General features: G+C 43.0%; 1 protein-coding gene across 1 annotated transcript; it reads right to left on the bottom strand.

Annotated features, from left to right (window-relative positions):
* Positions 1-4,163: 4,163 nt before the first annotated feature.
* Positions 4,164-22,711, bottom strand: ADI1 (acireductone dioxygenase 1). Its single transcript, XM_049904171.1, has 4 exons — positions 22,469-22,711; positions 13,866-13,985; positions 8,145-8,324; positions 4,164-5,462 (listed from the first exon to the last, which is right to left on the bottom strand). Exons 1-4 carry the CDS (start codon positions 22,586-22,588, stop codon positions 5,343-5,345), a joined length of 540 nt encoding a protein of 179 aa, XP_049760128.1. The 5' UTR covers positions 22,589-22,711; the 3' UTR covers positions 4,164-5,342.
* Positions 22,712-23,023: the final 312 nt, after the last annotated feature.

Raw genomic sequence — 23,023 nt, forward strand, 5'->3', positions numbered from 1 at the left:
AGCTGAAAGAACAGTGAGAGGATGTTCTCCACTCCACGGTTAAAATGGCACAAACAGGAGACAGGAGAGGTTTATAGTGAAAGGCAGTGAGTGGGAAGGCCCGTGAAAAGAATTTGCCAAACCCTAAGAGAAGCCAGATAAGGCCTTAAACTGTATGGGATTACATATGGGCTTTATAGATTCATTCTGATAAGATTAGTATTGAACAATGTTTTGACATTTTAAAGCACTATTTTGATGTAAGAATTGAATTTAGTAGCCATTTTTTCGTAATCAAAAATTAGGATACATGTCCTGTACACATACGGCAAAGGACAAGATTTCAGAAATAGGCATTTCAGAAAATAAACTCAGATATGCAGGAACTACATAGCTCTTCCCTGTTCTTTATTCTAGCTCCAATGCAGATAAGCCTAACATGCTTTCTTCTCTTCCGTAAGAGATCAGCTCAGGATTTTTATGAGTTCAGTATTATAAGTTGATAGATGAGAACTCTTTATCTGAAGGGCAGAAATAACAAAATATACATGAAGCTTTGCCAGTTTTTAATTAGATCATAGACAGCAGCAATCACTGAAGCATATGGCTAATAAGATGCATGCAATACGGGCTGCTTTTCAGAGGACAGTGCAGCTCTGTATTCACTTACCAACTCTTCTACCACAACAGTAAGGACAGAGGGAGCGATCGAGAAAAAAACAACAGCTGCCGTCAAGTTGATTCCAACTCATGGTGACCCCATGTGTTGTCACAGTAGAACTATGCTCCACAGAGTTTTCAACGGCTGGGACTTTTCAAAAATAGATCACCAGGCCTGTCTTCCAAGGCACCTCAGGGTAGATTTGAACGGCCAACGTTTCCGTTACTAGTTTCAGTGCTGTGAATTACTTAATATGGCCCTTCTAGCCATTTATGGTCTTGTGACTTCTACAAAATGACTGGCTGGGACTGTGTAAATAAGGCTCATGGCCCATCAAGGGGATTGGACAGGCTACTAATAACGCAAATAAAGTGCATGGAACCCTTGTGGGGTGGGACTATGCAAATAGTGTATGGAGTCCTGATATGAGGATTTGTCAATTTTGCCATCCTGCTAGACTTAAAGGGACCCAATCCCAGAAGTGGAGAGGAAGACCTCATTACCATCAAGAAGAAGAGCTGGGGGCGGATCATGTCCTTTATACCCAAGGTCCCTGTATTGAGAAGTTCCTAGACCCAGGAGACTGGAAGAGCTGTAACACCAGAGACTGTGGGAGACAGAAAGAAGTGGCGGCAAGCATGACAGACTACAGCAGCAGAGAAATAGCAGCAGTAAGACCAGGAAACCAGTGTGAGACCGGGGAGTGGGCTTCCTGGCCCACAGAGGGAGGCAGCTACAATGGACGTGCTGACCCATGGAGCGAGAGCTCAGCACCATCAAACAGGAGGCTTCCTGGCAGAGTGGGGTATTTCCAGGCACTTATCAGAGCAGCTTAAAGAGCTTTGTAACACTTGACGAGCAGGGCAGAAGCCAGGCTGATGGAGAGAGAGCCTGTCCTCAGGGGGCTGAGAGGAGCCCTGTATAGCCGAGAGGAGCTGAGAGAGCTGTCCTGCACTGAAGAATGAAGACTGCCTACATGCTCCCTGATCCTGATCCTGAGTTGCAACCTGTTATTTCCCTAATAAACCCTGTAACTGTGAATATGGTCTGTGAGTTCTGTGTGGCCATTCCAACAAATTATCAAACCCAGCAGAGAAGGCAAGTGCTGTGGGAGGGACGACAGGTGTCAGAATTGGTAAAAAGGTTGGAAAAAGGAGGTATGTCTGGCCTCCACCTCACAGGAATCAGCCTTGGGCTGACACTTATGGTGATTCTCTCCTCTCCCTCTTGTGGAGTTAGACGAGGTCCGTCACCACAACGCCATTTTCACAGAGGCCAAGCGCTCAACTGTTTATACCACCCAGGGACTCCATTAGAGGGGATGACTCTATTCCCTAAAGAAATGTGGACGAAGCCAAATAGGGAAGTGAAATGCCACAGGAATAAAGGAGTTGTTAAAAGCTAGATTTCAGGTAAAACTATCTTGGGGCTAGGATTTCATTGGCATCAGATAGTTAATCTGGATCAAAATAGAACAAGGTTGAAAATTCTTGGTTTATCCATGTCTACCTCTTAATTAGAAACAACAATGGCAGGCCCAGGAAACTGGGAGTCTCCTTTTAAAGGGTGTCTGTCCTCTCTGAGGAAACCCTGGTGGCATAATGGTTAAGAGCTACGGGTGCTAACCAAACGGTCAGCAGTTCCAATCTGCCAGGTGCTCCTGGGAAACTCTATGGGCAGTTCTACTCTGTCCTAAAGGGTTGCTATGAGTCAGAATTGACTCCACGGTGCTGGGTTTGGTTTTTGGTTTGGTCCTCTCTGGAGGCATTTATCTTCAATAATTATGTAACAAGGAAAAAACGGAAATTTCTTTAAAATGCCAACACGTAAACCATTGTGAGACATACACGTAAATGCAATAATTCATATTCTGCTCTATCAGTATCCCAGTCATATAAACATAACTGCAATATATACAATATACTTTTAATAGGGCATATTTTAAAAAATAATACATGTTCAGATATATCTAATTAAACAAGCAAGTACCCCCTCCAAAAAAACCAAACCCAGTGCCGTTGAGTTGATTCCAACTCATAGTGACCCTATAGTATGAGTCAAACAAGTACCCAAACCCAAAAACCAAACCCACTGCCATCGAGTCGATTCCAACATATAGTGACCCTATAGGACAGAGTAGAACTGCCCCATAGAGTTTCCAAGGAGCACCTGGTGGATTTGAACTGCTGACCTCTTGGTTAGCAGCTATGGCACTTAACCACTACGCCACCAGGGTTTCCCAAACAAGTACAGCCCTCTCTAAATTAATAACTCACACAAACCTGGAGACAGTGAAAACCAACTGCGCTATTTGGGAGACTAGTATTTGTCGTGCCCCTTAGGAAAACCACCTGATTTAGAATATCAATGAATGTGAATGTATAAACGGTCCACCTTCTCCTCCATTCAACTTGAACTAAAGACCTCAACTACTTAACAGTGATACCTTCGGAAAGGGTGCCAACACTTTATTCCTATCACCTGCTGCCTCATGACAGCCTTTTCTCTACTTCTCCAGAGTCCTGTTTTATTATTGAAGTTGATTTCCCCTTGCTTACATGGGGTTTTTCAACCCTTGAGCTCTTTGGAAACCATTTCAGTGTTTGAGATACCAACAAAATGATTCACTGACACAAAAGAAATTGTAATAACATGGGATTAGAAGGTACAAGCAGGAGCATAAGAAGCCAGACACAAGACTGTCCGATTCCATTTAAATGAATTTCTAGAAAAGGTGAAACTAATCCATAGTGGTTGCTTGGAGCTGAGCAGGAGGTGTAGGGGGGATAGGGAGGTGGGGAAGTGGGGGAGTGGGGATTGACTAAGAAGGGGCACAGGAAACTTTTTGGGCAATGGAACTGTTATATGTATTGATTATGATAGTATCATATACCAAAAAAAAAAAAATCTACTGCTGTCGAGTTGGTTCTGAATCATAGTGACCCTATATCGACCCTATAGGACAGAGCAGAACTGCCCCATACAGTTTCTAAGACTGTAAATCTTTACGGAAACACACTGCCACATCTTTCTCCCTTAGTGGGGCTGGTGAGTTCCAGCCACCAACTTTTGGTTAGCAATTGAGTGCTTTAACCACTGTGCCACCAGGGGTCTTAGTATCACATAGTTGTACACAATTGCTAAAATTTAAATAAATACACTTATAATGGGTACATTTTATTGTATGTAAATTGTACCTCATTTCAGCTGATTAAAAAAAAAGACGCGAGCAATACTCTTGGAAAACTAACAAAATGTTACCTCACCTTAAATGTTCTGATAGAATTATAATACCTAAGTGCCTCAACTCTCAGCTCCATCTGTGAAAACAGCTCAGGTATGAAGAAACCTGAGAAGCCCCACCACTGCCACAGGAGAATAATCAGGTCAAACTTGAATCACCCAGAAACCAGCATCCAGACATCACGTGTTTGGGGCAGTGGATGGAGTTTAGCAGCTCTGTGGACCTTAGTAGAGAAACGTTATCTTCAGCAACAAAAGACGACAAAAAGTGAGAGTCTCTTTTTAATGTTTAATAACTGAAAACAAACAAGTTTCGTTTATAACGTTGATTTAGAAATGAAGCCATAAAATAAAACAAAAATCAGTAGATAAGCACTTATTTTAATTATTGAGATAAAATAACATTTGACCAAAGAAAGTCCAGGGATATCGGTTATTATCATGCTGCAAGCATCTATTTTAATCCTAAAATTCAGAATGAGGTTACCCGAATGTCTAACACCTGGGTTTCCTCTGTGCAATGGGAAAATAACCTCCAAGACCAATACGGAGGTGATAAACTGTTAGTTAGCATAAAGATTTTTAAAGCAGTTTTAAAAAATATTAAATGCAAACTGCCCTTCTAAAACATTAGGTCGACTGGGCATTTAATATGATTATAACAAATTAGGCAAAATCGTATCTCAGAATCGTTAAGTAGAAAAATGACGTGCTAATCTCCTTGTTAAAATGCAAAGGCTCAATTGAGAAAGAGAGATACAGGAAGAAAGTTGCACCTAGAAATCTCGGGCTGGAAAAGCACTCATCATAGGTACTACTCACATTAATTATATATATACCATTCCATAAAAATTCTAAAAGGGAAATTTTAAGGAATATATCTGAATATAAGGTAACTCTCAGCTCCAAGCATACAATTAAGGCAGTTCCTTCATTTTGAACTAGAAAGTAGCATAAGCAGTTGAAAGTGTCCTGCATAATGGGAGCCTCGCCCCTGTTCCACTCTTCACCTCAAGGCATAATTTTAGAAGAAACACTACCTTAGATTTGGTTAGTTATGTTATCTAATTACTGTGTGTTTTTATAAGGTAGGCACAGCACTGGTTGAGATCTGGCTCAAAGTTTAAGAAGAATATTCAGATAGTGCACGTAAGTGGTTACATTTTGGGAGACCAGGCTTTCATTCAGGTTAAAGTTGAATGCACGTACATACACAGGGCAACTGGATTCTTGCTTTAATAAGAGAAAATGAATACGGTTTGTCCAGAGTTTCATCCATATAAAAATCAGCTGTATTGTTCCTTTCATGAAAAACTATTCTGATCAAATACTCTTGCAAAGGGAAGATAACCTAGCCTCAAGTCTACAATAGAAAGGCAGAGAGAAAATGATTAATTTTTGGCTCAGTGGTCATGATTAGGACCTTTACAAGTAGGGTGTTAGTTTCTAGAGAGCACCACTATGCCGTCTGTGCCAAAAACTTCATGTACTGTCCTCGAGCATCGAAATGGTCGGCGGGCCGGTTGTACGCAGTCCATACTGGCTCCCCAACAAACAGCCGCATGGCCTTGACATAATTCTAGGAAACAAACAAACCAGCGTCTTATTAAAACAGAGGACCTTCTACATATTTATAGTTTAACAATGAAGATAATACTTTTGTTGTTGTTTTTATTTTTGTGTCTTAACATTTTCGGTTACATTTTATTCTCTGGACAAGAATTAGCATCGGGGGGTATGGCTAATGCTAGTAAGTCCTATGCTCAGGCAAGCAACAGCATCTGCAGCGAAAGTTCGGCGTTTAACTCTATATTCCCTCTATAAAAATATCGCTTATGAAAATAAGCACTGACTCAGGAGCCCAAGGACGGATAAGAATCAGGCCAGACGTGTAATGCACGTTTCCCCCTTCCTTTCTACTTCCTTTGGGTACAGTTTTACTAAGAACTACTACTGGGGCCCTCTTACACTGCTGGTGGGCGACAGAGGGCAATTTGGTATCATCCATCAAAATTATCAATGCGCACACCTTTTAATCCAATTGCCACTCCTTTAGGAATTTATCTTACAGAGAAACCTCCACGAGTGCAGAATTACAAGTGTATAAGGTTATTTATTACAGCACTATTTATAATAACGAAGCATTAGAAGTGATCTTTGTGTCCTTCATCAGGGGTCATCCATTCACTGTGATAAATCACTGGTTTAACAGATTAGGGTACAGCCAACAATAGAATACTATGCAGTTATAAATAAGGAATGAGGCTCTTTATACACTGATCTGAAACAACTGCCAAAACATATCAAGTGAAAAAAAGTAAAATGCAGAACTATGTATAGAGTCTGCTACCATCTGTGTAAAAAAAGGGAGGGTAAAAAAAAAACTTATTCATATTTGCTTGAATATGCATAAAAACCTCTCTGAAAAGATCCTTTTTTAATGTAATATTGGTTACCCCCAGGGAGAGAAATTGGGCGGCTGGGGAACAGGAGAGCGTAAGTGAGGAAACGATGACAATCATAGCAGTGAGTAGATGCTTATATTTCTTAAGCCTCCTGATGCAGGGTACGGGGAGAATGACAAGGAAAGCAGGGGATTACATTAACTGTAGGCTACACTGATATATACTGTGCGTGTCAATGATTTTAAATACCACAGTAAGACTGGTATACACCCAGTAAAGACATGATGAAAGCCCCCTTCTTCCCCCTTCCAAAAAAAACCCCAAAACCATTCCCATCGTGTTGATTCCAACTCATAGCGACCCTATAGGACAGAATGGAACTGCCACATAGCGTTTCCAAGGAGCAGTTGGTGGATTCGAACTGCTGACCTTTTGGTTAGCAGCCAAGCTCTTAAACACTGCGCCACCAGTGCTCCTGTTCCCCCTTCATACCTCTTTATTTAAAATATTTCATCACTAACTATCCAGAAAAAAAATTAGAAATCTAATAACAAAGGCTATCCCTTATTCTCAGGTTTAATTCAAATCACATCCAGAAAACCTAAGAATTACCTTACCTTTCTATTGTCAGTCTTAATGATTGCATTGCAACTACTGTTAATGACAAAGTAAGAGCCGCAACCCTTGAGATGCCTGACAATTACGTACCCCTAGAATCAGTAACCCATTGCTGTTGAGTCGATTCCGACTCACAGAGACCTTAAAGGACAGAGAACTGCCCCACAGCGCTTCCAAGGAGTGGCCGGTGGATTTGAACTGCCAACCTTTTGGTTAGCAGCGTTAGCTCATAACAAATATAGGCTGGAAAATCTCTCTCAGTTAAAAGAGGAGGCCGGTTTTCTTATTAACCTGCTCGGCCTCTGCTTGGCCAGTGGTGAGTGTTTTTAAAATGTGTGTTACTGTCTACCGAGAACACACGGAGGCGACAATAACAAGTAGACCGTTAACATAAAACAAACAGCTGTCACGCTCAGGAGTCCCTGGTTACCGACTCCAGCTGGATTTCTTTTTGAAGCAAAGAGCTACAGGAGTCATGAGCTATGACCATGCTTAAAAAGTCAGCTATTCTCAACTCTCATGTAGCAGAGCTGGTGGCGTTATGGCAGTGTTGGGAATTTCTGGAACTACCTATGCAAGTCTTAAAAATAATAAGATTGAGGTGACCGCAACTAATGTCATGAAACAAAATGTGTATAAATTGTTGAATGGGAAACTAATTTGCTCCGTAAACTTTCACCCAAACCACAATAAAATGTTCAAAAAAAAAAAAATATATATATATAGCCCCCCTGAAGTCTTCTTAAAAGCAAACAATAGCTTAGCTTCACCGGTAAAGAATGTCTGCCTTGAGCACTGTGCTCCTTTAAGATCTATCAGGAAACCGTGGTGGCACAGTGGTTAAGAGCTACATCTGCTAACCAAAAGATCAGCAGTTCAGATCTACCAGGCGCTCCTTGGAAACTCTATGGGGCAGTTCTACTTTGTCCTATAGGGTTGCTATGAGTCAGAATCGACTCGACGGCAATGGGTTTGGTGGTTTATATAGGAACAAACTGACAACAGCAAGTGAACATATCAGATAGGAAGCTTAGGCGACAGTGAATTTATGTTAATGGAGAAGGTAACGACTCAGAAAAGGAGGTGAGAATGGTTGCACAATTAGAAGAATGTAATCAGTGTCACTGAATTGTACATGTAGAAATTGTTGACTTGCTGTATGTCTTGCTGTGTATATTCTTACAACAACAAAAATAAAATTAACCATATACAAAAGAAAACGAAGAAATAGCTTCTACCTTTTCATCCAGGGTGAAGCGGTGGTAAATGCCTGCAGGAAGGGTTATCATGTCTCCTTTCTCCATGAAGATCCGGATCCACTTGTCCTCTTTATCTCTCACATCAAAGTAGCCACTTCCATCCAGAATGTATCGAATTTCATCATCCAAGTGTAAATGCTCCTCGTAAAACATTTTAATCTAGAGTAGGAGGGAAATTTTTTAAGTCTGCTAGAGACCAATCATGCAAATTGGCAGAGATCCACCCACGGGCCTAAGCTTTCAATAACACCACAACTGAGGTGAATGAAAATTCTCTCCCATAAAAGTGAACGTGACACTTGCTGAGAATTATTAATATTATACATATAAGGTGGCCAGGAGCTCAAATATTTTACGAAGCTTATTAAGACAGTGGCAAAGTGGTTGAGAGCTACGGCTGCTAACCAAGTTGGCAGTTCGAATCCACCAGCTGCTCCTTGGAAACCCTATAGGGCAGTTCTACTCTGTCCTGTAGGGTCATTATGAGTTGGAATCAACTCGACAGCAATGGATTCATCAAGATAACAGTAGTAATAGGAAGTTAACACTTAGATAGCACTTACCACGAGCCAGGCAATGTTCCAAATACTTTATGTATCTTAATAAATGGTGACACAGGGTGGCTAAGTAACTGGCCCAAGGTCACACAGCTAGTAAGTGGCACAGCTGAGACTCCCGCCCAGACATTCTGGCTCCAGAGTCCACGCTCATGACCACTACACAGTAACTGTTCTGTGCACAGCAATCAGGCTAAGATGGCACAATGCAAGGGTCAGTGAAAAGCCACACTGAAAGAAGGCATTAACAGTCCTGATACATACTTTCCATTTGTACAAATATAATTTTACATCTTTCAGGAGGTCTTTTCCCCCCTAGCATTTTAAATGAAAATATTAAAATATGCAAAAGAGCTGAAATAATTTTACAGTAAATATCCATATACCCCCACCTAGATTCTACCATTAATATTCAACTGTATTTACATTGTTAATATCTATCCATCCCCTTTATTCAGGAATGTTTTAAAGTTTACCTCACATAATGTTTACATATTTCAAAAAAAAATTTCCTGGAATATCTGTAAATGTTTAGAAAATCACCACATATAATAGCAACTAACCACATTAACTCTTCACTGAGATACCATTTTTCCCCTATCAGATTGTCAAGTATTTGAATGTCTGCCGACTCACTCTGTCGTTGAAGCTATAGGGAAACAGACATCCTCAATGGAGGCTGGAGGGACTGCAAAACATCACAACCCTGTGGAAGGAACTCTGGCAGCATCTATGCACTATGTTACTGGCTGATCCGGCAATCCCACCCCTAGAAATTTACCCTGAGGATACATCTTCAACAGAACAAAAATAAATATGCGCCAGGTTATTCATTGCTATATTATTTGTAATTTTAAAATGCTGCAAACAACTCAAGTGCCCCAACTTAGAAGAGTGATTGAATCAATTATGATATATCCACGCAATGGTATACGATGCAGTTGTAAAAAAGAATGAGGAAAAATCAGTATCAAGTGATACACAATGATTTCTAGAATATACTGGAAAAGCTGAAAAAAGAAAAGTACAAAAGAGGATACATGTTGCTATCTTTTATGTAAGAATGAAGAGGAAATGGCTACACACACACACACACACACACACACACACACACGCCAAATCTGGGACAATCTGAACATCAAGATGAATAATGACAGGAATGAATTATAGCCCAGTGATTAAAATAAGAATCCGTGAACCCACATCAATGATAAATCAACAGGAGAGAAGGAAAACCTACCCCTTGTAGTAGAATATGCCAATTCAATATAGAAGGAATGACAGCTAGAAAATCATCTTTTTGCAATCATCAAGGTAATAACCGATTTAGGTAAGAGTCATCAAGACTTACTAAAAATACCGAGTGAATGCTTGATAGGAAACGACATTCGCAAGTCTGAAAGTAACTCTCCACAAATTTAGTGGTGGCTGTTGTTAGGTGCCATTGAGCAAGTTCCAACTCACTGCAACCCTATCTACAACAGAACGAAATACTGCCCGGTCCTGTACCACCCTCACAATCGTTGCTATGCTGAAGCCCACTGTTGTTAGATGCCATTGAGCAGGTTCCGACTCAGAGACCCTACGTATGACAGAACGAAACACTGCCCGGTCCTGCGCCATCCCCACAATCGTTGCTATGCCGGAGCCCGCTGTTGGAACCACTTGTCAAGCCATCTAATTGAGGGTCTTCCTCTTTATTCCTACTGATTAATTTCAGAGGAAAAGTCTTACAATGGAGAAACTTGGTGGATGCCAACTTAACTAAATGATCAGAGTTATTATAATGGGATCATCTGATAGCCTGTGTCACCTGATGGAATGGACTGAGCTGACACCACGTCATCTGTATAGGATTCCTGCCAAAATTACATAACTTGAATCTAATATGAGGACAAACCCAGGTGCACTGCAATGGATTTCTCTTTATATATAGTTTTTCTGGATTTGGGCTTATAATTCTGCCAAGAATAATTGGTTGGCTGCAGCCTGCCCTGTGATTGGTCTATTTTATGCACCTTGCAGGGACTGGTCAGTCTACAAATAAGGTGTGTAAAACCACCCAACAGGATTAAGCGACCAATTGATCAACTGTGGGAATTGGTCAATTATTATGCAAATTAAGTGACTGTGGCCTACCAAGGGGATGGGTCAGTTCATGGTCTGGAGAGAGGGCCATCGCTTAAAATTGACAAGAAGTTGGCTTACATAAGGACCAACTGCACAGAGGATTAGGGGACCTTATTACCTTCAAAAAGAGCCTGAGTGAAACGCACGCTTTGGACCAGGGATCCCTGCACTGATAGGCTCCTAGACACAGGAGAGAGAAAGCTGTAACATAGGAGGCAGCATGAGAAACGTCAGCAACCACAGCAGAGCCTAGCAGCAGAGAAATGGCGGCAGCAGTACGAGCAGCAGGAACCATGAAACCGCCAGGAAGTGGCTACAGTGAGCTTGCCAATCCACAAAGCAAAAGAGCAGGGCATCTTTGGGCAAGAGGCTTGCTGGCAGACAGGAGTGCCTCCGAGCACTTGTTAGCAAAGTTAATGAGCTATAACACTTGCCCAGGCAGGGCACAGCCAAGAGAAGGCCCAGAGGTGGGCACAGATGAGCGAAGGCCTGTCTGCACGCACAGTTGAGAGAAGGCCTATCGGCCTACAGTCATGGCAGAGAAGAAGCTGAGAGCTGTCTTGGTTGAAAGCTGTCCTGATTGAAGAACTGTATCCTGCCCCTTGAATTGTAGCCTGTTACTTCCAAGTTGATCTTGATCCCGAGTTATATAGAGCCTGTTACTTCCCTAATAAACCATATTATCGTGAGTATCATCTGTGAATTCTGTATGGCCATTGCAATGAATATGAACCCAACAGAAAAGTAGAGAGTGCCATGGGAGGCAGAGGGAGATGGCTGGTGTCAAAACAGGTGAAGAAGTTGGAGAGTAGAAGTATGTCTGACCTTCACTTCATAGGAGCCAACTTTGTGCTGATCCGACTCTCATCCCTCCTCCTAAAGTTAGGCGAGGTCTGGCGCTACTACCAAAAAACCAAACCTGTTGCTGTCGAGTCGATTCCAACTTATATCGACCTTAAAGGACAGAGCAGAACTGTCCCATTGGGTTTCTAAGGAGTGTCTGGTGGATTCGAACTGCCGACCTTTTGGTTAGCGGCCGTAGCTCTTAACCATTATGCTATCAGGGTGTCTACAGGCACTACTAGGTTACACCAAATAATCAGAAAATAAAGAAGATTGTTTTATAAAAACAAGAGCAATAAGCCTAGATCAAGAAGTAGGTTTTATACCAGAAAAGAAGCTATTCCAGAAGATAATGAGGATGAAAATAATATAACTATAAACTTTAATAATACGTAAGTGCCATCTATGTAGAGTCCCTGGGTGGCGCAAATGGTTAAGTGTTCAGCTGGCAACAGGCACTTCAAAAGAAAGCCCTGGGAATCTACTTCTGAAAGATCACAGCCATCGAAGACACCATGGGGTGCAGTTCAACTCTGAAACACATGAGGTCACCATGAGTCACAGTCAACTCAACAGCGAGAGATGTGCTTGTTTTTTGTTTTTTTTGTCTCCCAACCTTCTCTATAAGATAAACACTGCTAGGAAAAGGTTAGGTAAGCTGAAATTCTAAGTAAGAATCATGCCATTTGAATCCCAGAGAATCAGATGGTTGTTAGGGCACTTAGTAAGAAATGAAGTAATTTTGTTAGGTATTACAATATTTGGCCTCTGACTGGCAAGAATAATTTAACATACACAGATCTAAAGCAAAGAACCAAACCACACAACAGGAACTAAATTAAACAATTTCCATGTTCTTAAGCTGCTTTTGTTTTCAATTCAATTTGGTATTGTTGGTTCACCTGCTCATGTTTACTTTTTAGAAGTACAAGCTAATGGAAGGACAGTCTGGGTCGCGGCAGTCCTCAGGGTGGGTTCAGTACAAAGGCCACAGGACCAAGAACACCTGGGTTCTAGCCTAGGTTTCTCAATGTGACCTTGGGGACAGTCCCTCACTCTCTCCGGGATTCCAATTATAAAATCAGCAGGCTGAAACTAAGTGATCCAAGGTAGTAGTTTAATACTTCATAACTCAGCAAGATTAAAAAAAATGTTGGGAACTATCATGGCTGCCAAATTTTGCTAAGAAAAAAATTAAAAACAACTATTATTATCACTATAATTTCATGAAACCAAAAAAGAAACCAACCCAACCCGTTGTTGTTGAGTCAATTCCAACTCATAGCCACTGTATATTATATATAAAAATTCAGAAGAGTTATTTTATTCCCAAGGAAGTGAAGATGATAATTTTGAAATAAAGGCAGTCCTTTATATAGAATAAATTTAGCCTTATTAAAAACTTTCTACATTCCACATCTTTTTCTCATCTTGCCACAGGTAAGTGAAAGCTTCTTTATAATGAGCATTCAAGACTAACCATGAAACACATAGCTTAAAAAAAAAAAAGTCCTGACTTCCACTTCCAACCAAGATGGAGCAACTACAGTATGCTACGGCTGCTAACCAAAAAGTTGGCAGTTGAAATCCACCAGCCGATCCTTGGAAACCCTATGGAGCAGTTCTACCCTGTCCTGTAGGGTCTCTATAAGTCAAAACTGACTTGATGGCAATGGGTTTTGTTTTTTTTTGATTGGTGGCGCAGTGGTTAAGAGCTTGGCTGCTAACCAAAAGGTCAGCAGTTCGAATTCCCCAGGCGCTCCTTGGAAACCCTATGGGGCAGTTCTCCTCCGTCCTATAGCGTCGCTATAAGTCGGAATCAACTCGACAGTAATGGGTTTGGTTTTAGGTTTTTATATGTTTACAGAAATTGAATTCATAGTTAAAATTCTTCCCACAACTAAATACAAACCAGATGGCTTCAATGGTGAATCTACAAAACACATAAGGAAGAAATAATACTGACTTCACACACATTCTTCCAAAATATTGAAAAAGATGGAATACTTACAAACTCATTCTATGAGGTCAGTATTACTCTGAACTAAAATTCAGATAAAGACATAAAGGAAGGGAAGAAAGGAAAGGAGGAAAGAAAAAATTAGTGCTGTGTTCATTAGTAGGAGATAAAATGATTCTCTGCTTCCAAATTAATTTAGAGCCCCCTTACCTTTTCTTCATAATTTGGTAGTTTATCTTTGGATATTGTTATTATGTCGGTCCAGGAGTAGTTTCTCTCTTTTCGGATCTTTTCTAATTCTGGATCATTCTCATATTTGTCAGCATCCAACTAAAAGAGTTTACACAACAACAACAAAAAGGTCACATTCTGTATTCCAAATCTATCTTTTCCCTTTGTCAGCCATAAACTAACCCTCCTTCATACTCTTTCCCTATTTCTTTTAAGGGGTTTTCCATTCCCCAAGACACCCAGCCTTCCTTCTCTCCAAAAGGGAGAAGATTCTTTGTTTTCACGTTTCTAGTCCCACTGCCACGAGCCTTGGTAAAGTTCTCCTCATCTCAAACCTGTCCAACATACAACTGTCACCTTGTGTTGTTTCTCTACCACCAATCCATCCTGCAAATCAAATCAATCTCCCTCTGGCATTTCTTTGAACATTTTATAAACGAAGAAACACTAGACTTCGCATTGGTCTCTCAGAGGTAAGTTCCTCTACTTAACAGAATATGTGACTTAGCACTGTCGCTTTTCTTATCTGTTGTCTTTGTTAGTTGCCATGTTGTTGTTGTTGTTAGTTGCTGTGGACCGATTCCTAATGACGGCCCCACGTGTGAACTGCTCCATAAGGTTTTCAAGGCTGTGACCTTTTGGAAGCAGATCCCCAGACTGTCTTCCAAGGCGTCTCTGGGTAGGTTCAAACATCAAAACTTTAGGCCAGTAGTGCACTGCTTAATTGTCTGCACCACCCAGGGACTCCTATTATCTAGATTGATCAGATGATTTCTAAGGGTCTTTTATGCTAGAATATTCTTTGATCCTCTGCCATTTCATGTGATCTGGAGAGTGGAGACCCGCTAAATCTTACAGGGCTTGGACACAGTAAGGAAAGGTAGGATGAGGTCCAATTTCCCTTTCCTCTATTTATGTGATAGAAAAACTGGCACAATCTGTTTCTCTGCTGGCTAATAAATAAGTGTACCAAGGTAAATGAAAGAAGGTTATGCTCCATGATGCATGTTATCTGGTGTAACTTAAATGTTGGGGTCCTGGTATTGTCTTATAATCGCTGCAGTACGACAGATCACTTTTTTGTGGCCTCTCTCACCATGGTCTTGTAATTTCCACCCAAGTGATTCGGTGGAACTGGGCAAATAAGTAATTATGGCCCAACAAGGCGATTGGACAGTTTTGCTATCCCACTAGGCTTAAAAGAGAGCCAATTCCAGGGCAGAAAAAGGATCACACCAAGAGAAGAAGGGCCAAGAGCGAAGCGTGTCATTTGGACCAGGGATTCCTGTGCTGAGAAGTTCCTGGAACAAGGAGACCAAGAGCTGTTAAAACTGAGAAGTGGCAGCTGGAGAGACTGGCAGGGGATAGTATAGCAGGGGATAGGCTTCCTGACCCACAGAGAAGAAAGCTGAGTGCCTTTGGGCAGGAGGCTTGCTGGAGGAGTAGGGTGCCTCCAGGCACTTGGTGGAGCTAGGTTTGCTGACTCACAGAGTTAAAAACGCTGAGCGCCTTCGGGTGAAGGTTACTGGCAGAGTGGGTTACCTCTGGGCACTTATCAGCAGAGCCAAAAGAGCTTTGTAACACTTGTCTAAGCAGGAAGGAGGCTGAGGGCCAGAGAGGCATGCCTGCACGCACAGCTGAGAAGAGGCTGTCCTGACGGAAGAACTGTATCCTGAGTGTTGCTGAACCTGATTTGTAACCTGGTACTTCCCTAATAAGCCCCGTAATTGTACTATTGTCTGTGACTTCTGTGTGGCCATTGCAATGAATTATCAAATCCAGCAGAGAAGTAGAGAATGCCGTGGGAGGGACAGGTGGTGTCAGAATTGGTAAAGATGGTGGAGAGAGGAAGACTGTCTGATCTCTGCCTCACAGGAATCAGCCTTGGGCTGTTGATCTTGATGTGAATTAAGAGGAGGTCTGATGCCGCCCCCACGCCATTCTTACAAGCACCTTGTACCTATGATTCCGGATCACATGACCATGAACTGACCCCAGCCACCATGTAGCTAAGTAATTAAAACCCCAGAGCTAATTCAGTAACCTTTTTTTGACCTGTAATTATGTGTGGATCCTAGTCATGGTCCTTTCCCCACTTCTGCAGTTCTACCTATGACAGTAATGAATTGACCTGCTATCAGTCATGACCTTGTCAGGATTTTCTGTCATGGACAACATGACTGTGATTCGGTAGATTCCTTCAGCCTCTGAATTGGATACATGCTGACCGTCTCCCTCATTCAAATGATCGTCTCTTAGTCTTGGCTTAATAAAAATCTCTTGATTAAATTTGCGTCTGGGGTCTTTTTCTCTTACAACGTATATGTAAGGCTCCAAGGAAGTCTGTGTTTGTTTTTTCCTGTTGAGCTTTTTAATATTTCCTTGCTGTTTTAACAATATTGTGGAGAAAAAAACCTGGAACTGAACATTGTCTGGACAGGTTTCAAGGGCAGCTGGTGAGGGCTGCAAAACTCTAATTCCTTCCCCACCTGGGGAGCTAAGCTACTGGAAACAGGAGCACCAAGAAAGCACTTGACTCAGGAACTAAGTGAGTGTCTCTTAGAGTCAGGATTTGGCAAAAAATGGGAGCAAACAGCTAATTCCACCAATAATTGAAAGGTTGGCAGTTAAAGGCCACCCAGAGGTGCCTCATAAAGTAGGCCTGGCAATCTACTTCTGAAAAACTGGCGATTGAAAACCCTATGGAGCATGGATGACCTCATCTACCCTGAGACCAGGAGAACTAGATAGTGCCCAGTTACCACCACTGACCATTCTAATCAGGGCGACAATAGATGGATCCTGATTGAATGGGAGAAAACTGTGGAACAGAACTCAAATTCTTAAAGAAGTGGAGACTTACTGGGCCTGTTTTAGACTAGAGGGTTCCCCAAGACTATTGCCCTGAAATATCCTTAAAACCTTGAACCAAAATTAACCCGAGTTCACCTTTTAGCTAAATAACAGATTGGCTCATAAAATAAAAAGTATCACCCACGAGTACCGTGCTCCTTTAAAAAATCATCTATATGAGACCAAAGCCAACAATCACTTTAAAAAAAGACATGAACTTTGGTGAAGGGTAAGACAGTACACAATACTGAGGTAGCCAGCACAACTTGTAGAAGTCAAGGCCATGAAAGTTCCATAAAACCCAAAAAGTTCCATAGACACATCCAAACTCCCTAAGGGACCAAATTGCCAGGCTGAGGGCTGTGGGGACCATGGTCTTGGGGAATACCCAGCTCAGCTGGCATAACATAATTTATTAAAAAAAAAGTTCTACACTCCACTTCGGTGAATAGCGTCTGGGTCTTAAAAGCTTGTGGGTGGCCATCTAAGATACTCCACTGGTCTCACCCTGTCGGAAGCAAGGGAGAAGGAAGAAAACTAAAGATACAAGGGAAAGATCAGTCCAAAGGACTAATGGACCACTGCTACCACGGCCTCCACCAGACTGAGTCCACTGCAACTAGATGGTGCCTGGCTATCACCACTGACTCCTCTGAAACCCGCTGCCATCGAGTCGATTCCGACTCATAGCGACCCTACAGGACAGAGTAGAACTGCCCCATAGGGTTTCCAAGGAGCACCTAGTGGATTCGAACTACTGACCTTCTGGTTAGCAGCCACAGCACTTAACCACAACGCCACCAGAGTTTCCTGACTGCTCTGACAGGGATCAAAATAGAGGGTTCCGGACAGAGATGGAGAAAAATGTAGAACAAGATTCTAACTTACAAAATAATAAAAAAAAAGCCACACTTACTGGCCTGACAGAGACTAGGGAAACCCCAAGAGTATGGCCCCCAACACCCTTTTAGCTCTGTAAAGAAGTCACTCCTGAGTTTCACCTTTCATCCAAAGATGAGACAGGCCCATAAAACAAAATGAGACTAAAGGGGGATAACAGCCATGGGGCAAGGACTAGAAGGCAAGAGGGGACAGGAAAGCTGGTAATAGGGAGCCCAAGGTCGAAAAGGGAGAGTGTTGACATGTCATGTGGTTGTTACCTAATGTCATAAAACAATGTGTGTACTAACTGTTTAATGAGAAACTAGTTTGTTCTGTAAACAGTCAAAAGTACAATAAAAAAAAAGTTTCCACTAGACCCTCATTTCACACATATACCAAAATAAATTCCATATGGATTACATTTAAATGTGAAAAACAAAACAAAGATGTGAAGGTAAGGGGTCAGGGAAACTAGATTAATGGAAACAGAACAACCAGAACTGAAATAAGAATGTTCAGGCATTGTTAAGATTATAAACAATGTCATTCAACGATTTGTGTAGAAATTGTTGAATGGGAACTTAAACACCTAAACGGCAGTGTATATCTTTACCAAAAACACAATAAAATACTATTTTAAAAAAGAAAGCTCTGTGGAGCATCGTCTGACACACACATGGTCCCCACGAGTAGGGATCCACTCAATAGCAACTGGATGATTGGTAGTACAGCTACACCCACCAGCCCTGGGACAGATTCATCCTCGTTTTACTTCTGTCTGCTTCTCCACTTCCGCCATCGTTACATGAAGACAGGAGGAGGTGGGCCAGCCTGTGCCCAGATCAGTCAACGCTGGGACTCCCAAGCAAACTTCTATACAAACTTCTACTCAACCTTCTTGGGTAGGGTTGCCAGATCAAATTCAGGACACTCAGTTAAACTGGACCCTCAAACGACATTTCTTTTTTTTTTACCTTTTTTAATTATTATTGTGCTTTAGGTGAAGGTTTACAGCTCAAGTTAGTGTCTCATACAAAAACTTATAAACACATTGTTATGTGACCATGTGCAAAGAGCTGGAGATGGAAAACCAGAACAGAAGAACATGCTCGGCGTTTCTCAAGCTGAAAGATTTGAAGAAAAAATTCAAGCCTCGAGTTTCAATAGTGAAGGATTCCATGGGAAAAATATTAAATGACACAGGAAGCATCAAAAGAAGGTGTAAGGAATACACAGAGTCATTATCCCAAAAAGAATTAGTCGATGTTCAACCATTTCAAGAGGTGCCACATGATCAGGAACCGATGGTACTGAAGGAATAAGTACAAGCCGCTCTGAAGGCACTGGCGAAAAACAAGGCTCCAGGAATTAATGGAATATCAGTTGAGATGTTTCAACAAAACAGATGCAGCGCTGGAGGTACTCACTCGTCTATGCCAAGAAATATGGAAGACAGCTTCCTGGCCAACTGACTGGAAAAGATCCATATTTATGTCTATTGCCAAGAAAGGTGATCCAACCAAATGTGGAAATTATAGAACAATATCATTAATATCACACCCAAGCAAAATTCTGCTGAAGATCATTCAAAAATGGCTGCAGCAGCATATCGACAGGGAACTGCTAGAAATTCAGGCCGGTTTCAGAAGAGGACATGGAGCCAGGGATATCACTGCTGATGTCAGATGGATCTTGGCTGAAAACAGAGAATACCAGAAGGATGTTTACCTGTGTTTTATTGACTATGCAAAGGCATTTGACTGTGTGGATCATAACAACTTACGGATAACACTGCGAAGAATGGGAATTCCAGAACACTTAATTGTGCTCATGAGGAACCTTTACATAGATCAAGAGGCAGTTGTTGGGACAGAACAAGGGGATACTGATTGGTTTAAAGTCAGGAAAGGAGTGCATCAGGGTTGTATTCTTTCACCATACCTATTCAATCTGTATGCTGAGCAAATAATCCGAGAAGCTGGACTATATGAAGAACAAGACATCAGGATTGGAGAAAGACTCATTAACAACCTGCGTTATGCAGATGACACAACCTTGCTTGCTGAAAGTGAAGAGGACTTGGAGCACTTATTAATGAAGATCAAAGACCACAGCCTTCAGGATGGATTGCACCTCAACATAAAGAAAACAAAAATCCTCATAATTGGACCAGTGAGCAACATCATGATAAATGGAGAAAAGACTGAAGTTGTCAAAGATTTCATTTTACTTGGATCCACAATCAACAGCCATGGAAGAAGCAGTCAAGAAATCAAAAGACACATTGCATTGGGTAAATCTGATGCAAAGGACCTCTTTAAAGTGTTGAAGAGCAAAGATGTCACCTTGAGGACTAAAGTGCACCTGAGACAAGCCATGGTATTTTCAGTCCCATCATATGCATGTGAAAGCTGGACAATGAAAAAGGAAGACCGAAGAATTGACGCCTTTGAATTGTTGTGTTGGCGAAGAATATCGAATATACCATGGACTGCCAAAAGAACGAACAAATCTGTCTTAGAAGAAGTACAACCAGAATGCTCCTTAGAAGCAAGGATGGTGAGACCGGGTCTTACATACTTTGGATATGTTGTCAGGAGGGATCAGTCCCTGGAGAAGGACATCATGGCTTGGCAGAGTACAGGGTCAGCGGAAAAGAGGAAGACCCTCAACGAGGTGGACTGACACAGTTGCTGCAACAATGAGCTCAAGCATAACAACGATTTTAAGGATGGCTCGGGTCTGGGCAGTGTTTCATTCTGCTGTGCACAGGGTTGCTATGAGTCGGAACCAACTCGACGGCACCTAACAACATGACCATAGTTGCTATCCCTATAATGTGACAGCATACTCCCCTTTTCCACCCCAGATTTCCTGTGTCCATTTAACCAGCTCCTATCCCTTTCTGCCTTCGCATATCACCTCCAGAAAGGAGCTGCCCATGTAGTCTTGTATATCTACTTGAACTAAGAAGCACACTCTTCTCAAGTATCATTTTATGTCTTATAGTCTAGTCTAAGCTTTGCCTGAAGTGTTGGCTTCAGGAATGGTCTTAGTTCTGGGTTAACACAGAGTTCAGGGGCCATGTCTTCTGGGGTTCCTTTAGTCTCAGTCAGACCATTAACTCTGGTCTTTTTAAGTGAATTTGAGTTCTACACAACCCTGCTCTGTCAGGGACTCTCTGTTGTGTTCCCTGTCAGGGCAGTCATTGGTGGTAGCTGGGCACCACCTAGTTCTTCAGGTCTCAGGCTGATGGAGTCTTTGGTTTATGTGGCCCTTTTTGTCTCTCGGGCTAACATTTTTCTTGTGTCTTTGGTGTTCTTCATTCTTCTTTGCTCCAGGTGGGTTAGGACCAACTGATGCATCTGGCCGGTCACTAGCTTTTAATGACACCAGACACTGCACACCCAAGTGGGATGCAGAACATTTTTCTTAATAAACTTTGTTATGCCAATTGACCTAGATGTTCACTGAAACCATAACACAGGAACTTCCCATGTGTGTTCCAGCAACACTTCCAACACCGTATTTTATGTTGTTCACCAAAATGCAGTTTGGCTAAAAGCAAAACTCCCACCAAAGAACTGATTCAGAGTCACCTCTCAGCCTACCCAGGACCTCGTTTGGCCGTGGCCACTGCAAGAAACCTTTATACCTTATGGCCATTTAAAAATAAACAAGCTGAGATTATCAGGAAAAGTATTATGTAAACACTAAAGATTTACTTATCCTTGAACACACACAAAGCTTTTCTAAAGCTAAAATTACAGAGCATTTGTAGAGAAGGTACAAGAACAACACTGGTCTACACAGAGGCCGGATTAAACCCAGCTTCTTCAATACATGCTTACAATAATATCGACCTTCTTCTGGGGGAAAAAAAATTATTTATGTTCTTCCTGACTAGTAGTTCCACATTTGGCAGCGAACCTCTCAGAATAACTTTACAACATTGTACAAAATTAAGGCGCAACAGCACACACAGCTTATTTAAGAGAAACAGAGCCTCACAAATCCTCCTTCCCATATTTCCTATTCCTAAGGTCGTCTGCCCGCTTTCTTCCCACTACCAGCTTTACCTCCCTAACCGGGACTCTCCCCAGTCGGTGTCACCGCCAGCACTTAGGAAGGCCTCTCCACTATTCCCAGCTCCATTTCCTCCGAGCACGGCCCTGCGCTGTTTACACGCCCACTGCGCACCACCTAACTGGCTGCCTCCTTTTCGGGGTGCTGGCCTTTCTCTCCCCTCGAAGACAAATCCATCGAGGCCAGGCTGCTCCTCCACTTCCGGTAACCCACCCGTCCCAACAGAGACCCCGGGGCCTTTTAAAGACGAGCACCCAAGCTGGCCGGGGGCGTCAGACTAACACAGGGACCCCCGTAAGCCCCAAAGCAGTTCACGAACCCTGCATCCTTCACCCTCTCCCCCTCCCCCCCATCAAGCCCACCACCACGGCCACCCCCGCAGTCGGGCCCACCCCCGACAGAGCATGCGCAGAGCGCCTGGACGCCGGGCCACCGCCCCCAACCCTGCGCCTGCGCCTGCGCCTTACGGCCGCTGCAGCCCACCCACGTGCCAGCCTGGGGGGTGCGCGGAAGACAGAAATCTGGGGGGAGCTAGCGTGACGGCCTCCCGACGCCCCTCCGGGACTCTGCCCTTTGCTGTCTGCGCCCTCCTGGAACAGCTGCAGGAGGACGCAGCGCGCGGGCACTTCCTTGTTACACACCTCGCATGCCTGCCGTGGAGAGGGCAGCCTGGGACCTGTAGCTGTGTAGGGTTACAAAGGTCGAGCTTTACTCCAGCCCCCTTTCCTGAACTCGGCCTCCTTCCTTTCCTCCTAACGTACTTTCCAGTAAAAGACACCAAGCTGACGCAGTTGCTCCAGGCCGACCGGGCGGTCGGGCTCCAGTCGGTGGGGCTTCCTCTGGTCGTCCGCGGACTCGTCCATATACCACGCTTCCACCATCTTCCCGGACTGGCCTGGAGGACGCGTGCAAGCCCGAGGGCACGGTCTGGGTACAGCCCGAGCTCGAGCTGCAACCAAGTTCCCGAGCCCGGCGGCGCCCCAGCCCCACCCACAAAACTCCCCTGTCCGACCAGTGCCTGCCTGCGGCTCCACCCCCAACCCTGAAGCGCCTAACGCCCAGTACTGTCCACGTGCTGATTTATTCCTGGCAGAGCGTCCAGGGGCTTTAAGGTTACGGATGCCAGTCCCTTCGTTGCGTTTAAGTGTGCTATTCTTTGGTGGAACATATGCAAATACTCATGTTATTTGATGCTGTTACTTTTGGAGAGCCCTGGTGGTGCAGGGCTGCTAACCAAAAGGTCCGCAGCTCAAACCCCCCCAGCACCAGCTTCCCCGAGGGAGAAAGATGTGACCTTAAACATTACAGCCCTGCAA

Source organism: Elephas maximus, chromosome 12, assembly GCF_024166365.1.
Source record: "Elephas maximus indicus isolate mEleMax1 chromosome 12, mEleMax1 primary haplotype, whole genome shotgun sequence".
Lineage (NCBI taxonomy): Eukaryota > Metazoa > Chordata > Mammalia > Proboscidea > Elephantidae > Elephas > Elephas maximus.